This window comes from Mirounga leonina, unplaced genomic scaffold (assembly GCF_011800145.1).
Source record: "Mirounga leonina isolate KUSES-001 unplaced genomic scaffold, KU_Mleo_1.0 Mir_101664, whole genome shotgun sequence".
In the NCBI taxonomy this organism is placed as follows: Eukaryota; Metazoa; Chordata; class Mammalia; order Carnivora; family Phocidae; genus Mirounga; species Mirounga leonina.
The window spans coordinates 4,646,205-4,656,221 of record NW_023270175.1 but is presented as its reverse complement, the minus strand read 5'-3'; the positions used below and the strand labels follow the sequence as shown (position 1 = coordinate 4,656,221).

At 35.9% G+C, this 10,017-nt stretch overlaps 1 protein-coding gene across 1 annotated transcript in view; it reads right to left on the bottom strand.

The window, feature by feature from the left end:
• ALG13 (ALG13 UDP-N-acetylglucosaminyltransferase subunit) overlaps positions 1 to 10,017 on the bottom strand; it is a 65,356-nt gene that overhangs the window by 32,936 nt on the left and 22,403 nt on the right. Inside the window, 5 exon segments of the mRNA XM_035007334.1 lie at positions 1,027 to 1,189; positions 1,392 to 1,473; positions 6,002 to 6,074; positions 7,439 to 7,485; positions 8,205 to 8,255. Of these exon segments, the coding sequence (XP_034863225.1) occupies positions 1,027 to 1,189; positions 1,392 to 1,473; positions 6,002 to 6,074; positions 7,439 to 7,485; positions 8,205 to 8,255 (416 nt within the window).

The following is a 10,017-nucleotide window of genomic DNA, read 5'->3' as shown; positions in this document are numbered from 1 at the left end:
GACTCAGTCGTTAAGCGTCTGCCTTCGGCTCAGGTCATGGTCCCAGGGTCTTGGGATCGAGCCCCACGTCGGGCTCCCTGCTCAGCGGGAAGCCTGCTTCTCCCTCTCCCGCTCCCCCTGCTTGTGTTCCCTCTCTCGCTGTGTCTCTCTCTGTCAAATAAATAAATAAAATCTTAAAATTAAAATTAAAAACCACTCTACCAAAAAAAAAAAAATTGCAAGCCACAAATATGCAAGAAATAAAATTGCAAGCAAGACAAAAAGACAAGGTGACACCTGACTGGCACCAAGCCTATCTGAATTTCCTAGACAGAAGTAGGTATCAAGAAGAAATACAAGACAATGCCTACTTTATTATCTCTAACACAAAGTTTTTGACCAAATCTGTTAATAACAGTTTCCTCAGAGGCCACAAACTACCTTCTCCTAGTGAGTACCAAAGGTAGACACTCAAAAGCTCCTAAAACTTCCCTTAGGCTGAGAGATTCTTTTCTACTAGCTGGATGTATGTGTCAAACAACCACTGTGTAACCTCAGTTACCAACTAACAAAATGATGGTGCTGGTTTAAAATTAGTTTTTTCTCCAAGTATGGTCCAGGTCCACAGCCTACCTACATCAGAACACTTGGGGTGTCCTTGTTTAAAAAAAGCAGATTCCTAGCCCCACTGTGACCTCAGATTTTGTGAAAGTAGCCCCAAGAATCTGCCTTTTTAACAAGCACTGTAAAGTATACCTTTGTATACAACTGAAGTTTGAGAATCATGGAGTTAGGTAGTTCTAAAGTCACCTCCAGCAATAAAAACACTGATTCTGACTTGGATCAAACCTCCAAAGCCTGAACATCTTAAAATACAACATATCTTCTTGGTAAAATTTCTCTTCCCCCATTAAAAAATGTATATCCATATACATATGTGTGTGTAGTGTAAGTTATAAGTTTGTCAAGCCCCTTCCACTTTCAAATGATGATGCACAGAAACATGAAACATGATCATGTAGTTGACATCCCCTTTCCCTGTATTACCTATCCTGAGCTGAACTCTTGTAGTCAATATGGACATCTTCACTGCCAGTCAGAGCATTGTTTCTGTTCTTTTTGGAACCACTTCGAAACAATTCAACTGCAGTCTTCAACTCTTCTTCATCCACAACAAACACATCTTTATAGAGAATTTCATACAATACAGCTAAAGGAAAAAAGAGCCAAAACTCCAATTATCAAATTAAGATCTCTTTATAACAATGTGAAAATAGCCATAAACCAGTATACAATTTCAATAGGTATGAACAAAGTCTTAAAAGAGCTATTTGTGGCGGGTCCTTCAATTTAAAAATGGGCAAAAAAAATCATCTGAAATACACCTAAGCATTTATACAGCCTTCACATACCCTGACAAACAGCTGCACTTGACTGAAATTGTTTCGAGTATACTGAATCATAATGGCCATTACTTGAATAGCAGAGTAGAATCTGAAGAAAAGAAAAACACACAGAATTAAGTAAATGTTATATATCTTACAACTATGAAATACTTGAAATTAAATCGCTAACTAGAAACTGATAACTATATGTTTTTAAAAACATGACTTTTTTAGATTCCACAGATTAAGTGATATCATACAGTACTTTGACTCATTTCACTTAACATGATGTCTCAATAAAGCTGAGGCAAAGTGATTTTTTTAAATTTAAATACAGATAAATGGTAAGCTAGAAGTCAAAGGGATTTTCTTGAAAGTGACTTTTAAATGCCAAGATTAAAATCACTACTAAGGCTACACTGTGAGCCTACAGCACATTCCCATTAATATACCACACAAGTACTGATCTACAAATTTGCAAAAAGATGGGAACTTTTATAAACTGAGTAAATCTAACAGAAATCCTAACAGGAGTCAAAAGACCCAGCTTAACTTCAAAAAATGACTGGAGAAATTAGGTCAAATACCCAAATACTCTAAACTCAAGACTACAGGGGGAGAGACTTAATTTATTCAAAATGTTATCCCTTGTACTAAGTAGCACTATATGAATACACCATATAGGAGCAATACTGCTAAAGAGACTTCCTTAATGAATTAAGGCACTGAGATGGCTACAAAATGAGTTAATTTCTTTGATCTTTAATCTCTAGTTTTCCCAAACAACAATCCAAAGCCATGCTTACTAACCAAAGTATTTTCATAAAAATGCTTATGGGCTCTATATAATGAAATGTGTTTGAATAATAGCACCAAAGCCTTTTAAAATTTTTGTTCAAAAACCTGTCTTGTGTAAAGGATTAACACCTAGTGATTAAGTCTATTTTATTTTGAAGCCACCTCTGGTACCAGGAACCTAAGGTACCAAAGATGATTCTCTGTGTTCTATGGGAGGATGTTGCCACCAAGCTTCTTTGGCAGAAAACCATAAGCACCCTGTTTGCTGCCTTCCTACCTATTCTGGGCTTACTCCTTCCAATAATAAAGTTCTCAATATCAAGTCTGTTATTCTTCCCCAGCCTTTTTTTGAAATCACAATTCCAACTCCATCAATATAATTCATTTCAGAGCACTGAAGGCAAGCATCAAGCTAAAGTTAACTTATAGTGAAATTTAAGTTATGAAGTATCACACACCCCAAGGGGTATTTGCCTTTGAGAGTTTATTAATCCAAAAGAACAGTGAACAGATTTTGAGCAGAGAAGCCCTTTGTACCTTGGACTGGAAAAACTTGAAACGCCAACTAAGAAAGGTAAATAACTGGAGGTAGTTCTTAAGGAGTAAAGGAATCCAGCTAACCAGAACTGAATAAATAAGCAGGAAAAAACCCCCAGAGATAATGGTGTAATTTATTCATGTGGCCAGTTCCATTTTGATTGTAAGAGGTAAACTAGACAGGATGGCTTTTATGTTCCTTGGGGTATCCCAACATAAAATAATAGTTCTCTGATACACACTTGTGGGTAGGTTAAGTGGGATGTCAGGGCATTAAACTAGTGAAAAAATGAGGTAGATCTGTATTACTGATGAGGATAGGTGAAAAGAACAAGTAACAATATATTTAGTATGAGCCCATCTACATTAAAAAAAATAAATGCAAAGAGAATGATATAGGATACCCACTCAAACTTAATAGTTGTTATTTTGAAGCACAGGAGACTGAAAAGCATGAATGAGGGCTTTTTATTCTACCTTTCAGATTTAAGTTTTAATTTTAATAGAAGTACATCTATTCTTTCTAGGTAAAGAGGCTAAGTAAAGATGGATGGCTACCTTCCAATGGCATTCACTTTGATACTGAATGACTATGTAAAATGCAAAGTTAAGTCAATAAATGTTTACTGCTTTTAATAAAGTCATTTTTGAACTGAGCCTGAACTGAGAAACAGCAACTAAGTTTTTGACAAAGCAAGGTGTCACACAAGTACCCTGTTGCCAACTGGCTCTTTCATATTTAAATTTCAAGATGAACGAACATACTTTATACATTTGCAAATGATACATATACACATTATCCTGTGCATGCAAATGCCCAACTGCTGGTATTAGCTTTGTATGCATGTACAGATGAGAGTTATACATGATATTCTCATGGTTGCACACACTCAAAAGGTCTTATACATTTTGTATTCTTATGGTTCCCACTGGGTGAGGTTTTCCCCTTAATTAGCTCAATATCTCTGTAAAATATACAGGACTCATTTAAAAATGGAGATGTGTAATTGTAGGAACTAGGTGATAGGGATTATGAATGTTCACTATACAAGTCTTTTAATTTTTCTCTATATGAAAATTTTCACAGAATAAAATGTCAGGGAAAAAAACTGAATTGCAGGTTTAGAGTCCTGGTAAAGGTCTATTATGTCTAAATCTCTTCTCTGGCAATGCTGTATATAATTGCTAAAATACAAAAGCTACCACTCTTCCTTCCTCAAAGAATTCTGATTATGTCACATCCTTGCTTAAAAACTATGAATGAGTGTTTAGAGCAATTGTACTGAATGTCTGAAATTTACTTTAAAATACACCAGAGGGGCACCTGGGTGGCTCAGTCATTAAGCATCTGCCTTCGGCTCAGCTCATGATCTCAGGGTCCTGGGGTCAAGCCCTGCATCGGGCTCCCTGCTCTGCGGGAAGCCTGCTTCTCCCTCTCCCACTCCCCCTGCTTGTGTTCCCTCTCTGGCTGTGTCTCTCTCTGTCAAATAAATAAAATCTTTTAAAAAAAATAATAAATTTTTTTTAAAGATTTTATTTATTTATTCATGAGAGACAGAGAGACAGAGAGAGAGAGAGAAGCAGAGGGAGAAGCAGGCTCCCAAGGAGCAGGGAGCCCGATGCGGGACTCGATCCCAGGACCCTGGGATCATGACCTGAGCTGAAGGCAGACGCCCAACTGTCTGAGCCACCCAGGCGCCCCCAAAATAATAAATCTTTAAAAATAAAATACACCAGAAATTAAGATGGATTGATGAATGGATAGATAGGTGATAAAATAAGGATACTAAAAGTGGTGGGAATTAGAATGTTCACCATAAAATTCTTTTAGCTTTTCTGTATTTTTGAAAATCTTTATAATAAAATATTGGAAAAAAAACTACAACTATTCCAAAAAGCCAAATTCTTGGCATGGCCCACTCATTATGTAACTCTAGCCTATCTTTACAGCATTGGCCTCTCCCCTAACCAACTACTTGAGTCCGAAAGCGTTTGCTGCTTCCATGTCTTTGCACAACTCCTCTGAATAGATTGCCCTTCATACTTGTTGGACTCATTGTTTGATATTCCACTTAAATACCACTACCACCAGGAAACTTTCTAAACTCTCTCAAGCAGAGAGGACTTTTTCTTCTATGTTCTTTGTACATACTTCTATTATAAAACTTACCACTTCACTGTAAAATTAACTATTTGCATTGTCTGTCTTCATAGTCTGTTAGGCCCTTGGAGAACAAGTATGTTGTATTCATTTTGGTGTCCCCAAAGCCCAGTGAAGTACCTGATATTACAGGGGCTTAATGTTGCCAAACAAATTAGATGGCAGTACCACTGATAAAACAAGGTTCCCCAATTTATACTTATTTTCTAAGTTTTCTCTTGCATTCTACTCTATTCCTAATGCCACTTCACTGGTTCGGGTCTTTTGTTGTCTAGATTACTTTAACATCCTAACAGTTCTCCCAGTGTCTAGTCTTGTCTTATGATCATCAAAATGTTGCCTGAATTATGGTCCACCATGTGAAACAAGACTTGCAAAATGCAATTACTGTATAGTCTATACTCACTAATCAAATAATCATGATAAAAGGCTTTTCTGAAAACTCTTTGGAAGAAAAATTTTATGCTGAAGAACAATCTGTTTAACTGCCAAGAGTTCTCAACCAACAAAACAACCTCCTACTATTTTCCAAGTACCTTACTAGGCAGTAACAGCACACTGTCCTGTCCTCAAGAAACTTTCAGAATGAGAGAAATAGACATGAAAACAAATACAATGTGATAAATACTGTAATTACTTGGGTGATGCTAGAGGAACACAAAGAGAGGAAATAACTCCAGGGGAGTTGGGAAAGTTTCAAAGGAATTAACATTTGAGATACAAAGGAAAAGAAAAAAGTATAAAAATCGGACTATCTGGAATCATGGTATACTAAAGTTGCAGGACAATGGAGATGAAAAGGAGGTTTGGGACCCTTTAAGGGACTAAATGCCTAACTTCCAAGTTTGAACCTTATCTTCTAGTCAACAAGGAGCCAATTATGGTTTTGGTTTTGTTTTTGTTTTTTGTTTTTTGTTTTTTACCTATTACAGGAGTGCTAAGATCAGATCTGTTCAGAAGGGTGGCTAACAACACTGAAGATAACTGAATGGAGAGGAAAAGGCTAATGACAGAGAAGCTTGGCATTTAGACCATGCTTTTTTTCCCATTAATTTGGTAACAAAGGATGATTTCTTACTATCTTGGTAAGCCAGTAGCATCAATTTATTTTATTTTAGTAAACATTCACTCATCTTCTTACCTTGTCTTCATAGCCATTATCTGTGACATAAGTTGGAGGCTTTCCGGGATAGCGATAAAGAATGAAATCCCGACTACATGGGTAGAAAACATAGGTGGTTGAAAAGAGATAACTTAGTATATGCAAGAGATAGTTATAAGAACAAGTATCTGGGCTTTTAAACTGTCACCTTATTCATACAAAATAATCCAAATGTTTAAGAGGCTAAATAATGTTAATTCAAAGTAGACAGCTAACTGCCCCTAAAGTTCTATGGATTTTTAAACTGTACCTTAATTTGGGGAAAGGAGGAGTAAAGCTAGACTACCAACTGTACGTTGGCTCCCCACTTATTTAAAGCATAGGCTGGCAAATTTTACTTGGTAAAAGACCAGATAATAAGTGTTTCAGCTTTTGCAGGCCATATGGTTTATTCAACTTTGACTCTGAAGCAAGAAAGCAGCCGCAGACCATGATAAACAAGTACACGTGACTGTTCTAATAAAACTTTACTTATGGACACTGAAATTTGAATTTCATAAAATTTTCACATGCCATGAAACATTATTCTACTTTTGATTTAACCATTTAAAAACTTCTTAAAAATTATTAGCTCGAGGGCCATAAATAGAAAGGCCAATTTAAAAGCTGGCCCTTGACTTAAAAGCAACAACTGATTAGCTAGCTACCTGTCCAATGCCTCTTCTATACGACTTCTTGATGGCTTTAGTGAGAAATGAGCAGGCTGCAAAACACTAACTTGAAGGAGTACCACAATGAGAGGGTTTGGTCTCTACCATATATGCCATCTCACCATCCTAAAAATTGTGACAAGTCTTACATATAGAAATCAACTTCCTCATATGAACAAGATTCCCACTAGCTTCTAACCTACATTATATAACTATTTTTCAAAACTGCAGCTTCCAGAAATGCCACTTTTGCTGTCTTAAAGACCAAAGTGATAGAGCAGTGTTTCTCAAAATGTTCCATTATCATCTCCTTAGAGAGCCTTTTTACTTTTCATAATTTCCCTCTGAAATTTTAATACCACAGATATACTGTGTATCTGTTTAGGTACCATAACCCTTTGAAGGACCACAAAGCACTGTAGTATCTAATTATCTTTTTGTCTTGAAGAACCAATTTCTACCCTCTTAGAAGCTGTATTGCCCCAGTGAAGACAGATGCAAGAAGCACAAAGTTAAATATACAAGAATTCTAAGAAACATATTCTGATTTCCTACAGGAACACTAGCAGTTCTTAAGTCCTTTATTTCATTCAAATGGACACAAATGCTAGAGGCTCTCCACCTAAAAACTAACACCAATTAACTATGCTTAGACCTCTTCATTCTACATATTACATTAAATCCAAATTTCCCAAATTCTAGAGACTTGAAACTTTACACACAATCACACATACACACTCAGTCTTTAAAAATAGATTTAACTTACTTATAAATTAGAGAAAGAGCTCTTATTTCCAGCTGGCCAGCACTTTCCTAAACATAAGTAGTACATAAACTTTTTAAAAACATTCTGTAGCTAGGATATAAAAGTTTCTGCAAGTTCAACATTGTTATTTTAGATGCTTAGCACTGTTTTAGATGAATTTGTAGAACACACTATTAACTTGCTTTGAGGTTTGGGATATTGTGTTACTCATTAACATTCTGAAAAAAAAATAGTCCTAAAGACCTTCTCAGTTACCTATTAAGTAACAAGGACAGGTAATATGATTTAAAAGGCACAATAAAAATGGAATTAATGTTAAGAATATGAAGTTAGCAGGGTACTTAGTAAATGCTAAGTCCAGAACTATAGAATTAATCATATAAATTATTTTTAATTAAATATGCGTTTATAGAGCTTACTTCTACATAAAAGGATAACTACAATTCAGGTGAACTTTTGAATAAAAAAATAATGACCTTCTAGTAACATTACTATCCCTCCTCCCCCATTAAAGTGAAAAGGCTTAGACTTGTCCTGTTTGCAAACAGTCTATGGATGATAAAATTGTTGACACACAATTCTCAACATTCAACACACAATAGGTCAATTGCCAGCCTCTTAACTTTTGCAAGAACTATTTGATTCAACACAGCTGGCTACGTAAGAAAATAGGTTGCGTCTAACTAAAGCGACACAGATGAATGAATATTTAGGTTTACTATTCCATAATACTCTGAAAAGATTAAACCCCCATATTTGATCTTACCTTGGGATCTCCCAACCGTTCCAGGTATTTCTCAAAAGATCCCTCCACATACTTCAAAAATAAAACAAACTTGACTTAACCAAATACATAGCATTACTAAAATCTGATTATATTCTGCAATACTATCCTCCAATGGGTTTTTGTTCAGCTCAATAATTATGGTATTAAATTACTATTTTGCACAGCACCTCAAGAAGATTTGCACATACATAAAAGTTATGAGTGGAGAAAAGCTGGACTATACAACTATCTTAGGAAATGGTCTGGCTGATCCACATACCAGTGCATTTCATCAAATATAACACCTTTGAGTTTCTTTTGAAATGCCAATTTAAGTTAACTTGACAATTTTCATAAATTATGCAAGCCCAATAATTGTAAGGATTTTAAATCTGATAGACATGCATTTGCAAAGTTAAACTGAGGAACATTATTAGGGAATTTTATTAGTTTCAGAAAAGCCCAGGGCACAAGGGAACTTCTTGGGGTAAATCTTGATTGCAGCGGCGGTTGCATAACAATATGACTGCCAAAACTGAAAGTGCTAAACTTAAAATGGTGAATTTTATTGTGTGTAAAATATACCTCAATAAAAATAAAATTAAACTTGGGGAACAGAATATATGTCTAGTTCCATGTACATATATCACTGGACAAAGTTTTAATTTTTCTCAATCCCTTTTTTTTATTTTTTATTTTTTTAAAGATTTTATTTATTTATTTGAGAGAGAGAATGAGATAGAGAGAGCATGAGAGGGGGGAGGGTCAGAGGGAGAAGCAGACTCCCTGCTGAGCAGGGAGCCCGATGCGGGACTCCATCCCGGGACTCCAGGATCATGACCTGAGCCGAAGGCAGTCGCTTAACCAACTGAGCCACCTAGGCACCCTCTCAATCCCTTTTTAAACAGCTTAAGTTATTAATTGACATACAACAAACTGCTCATATTTAAATGGCACAAATACATTTTGACATATGTATGCACCCAGGAAACCATCATGACAACTGTGATAGTGAGCAGATCCATCACACCCCTAAGTTTCCTTGTGTCCCTCTATAACTCTACTGACCCCCACGCAACCACTGATGTGCTTTCTATCACTAGAGACTGGCTTGCATTTTCTAGAGTTTTATATAAAGCAAATCATACAGTATGTACTTTGGGGGAGGGTCTACCTTCTCTCCTTGGACATATAATTATTTTGAGATTTATCCATGTAAGTTTTAAAATTTTACACAAATCTTTGTTACTCAAAATGTGGTTACTATTACTGTATCATGAACAAGAGCAAGCATCACTTGGGAGTTTCGTTAAAATGCAGAAATCTCGGGCCCCAGCTCAGACCTACTGAATCAGAATCTGCACTTTAACAAGATCCCCAGGTGATCTGTATGCACAAAAATACTTGAGATGCACTGTTTTACATCATGGTCTTGCATTTGAAGTAATTTCATGAATAATCCTTTCCCCAGATGTAGTAAAGACTGTAATTAACTCCTAGGTAATAAGCTTTAAAGTCAAGAAGCCTTCGCATAGTTTTAAAATTCACTGAAACCTGTTGAGAAAATTAAGAGTAAACTTCGAACAGCAGGCAAATACCCATCATATAGTCAGAAGAAAACAAATAGTACTGGAAAGGCTAAGAATTTTTTTTTTTTAAGTCACACAAAAGGGCACACTACAAATCAAACCTTGATAAAACCTCATTCCATTAACAAGAATTCAAATATTTCCAAGTACTCAAAGATGTCTTCTAGAAGTTGTTTTAAAGCCAATTAGTGGCAGAGCACCAATTACCAATTCGTCACATGAAG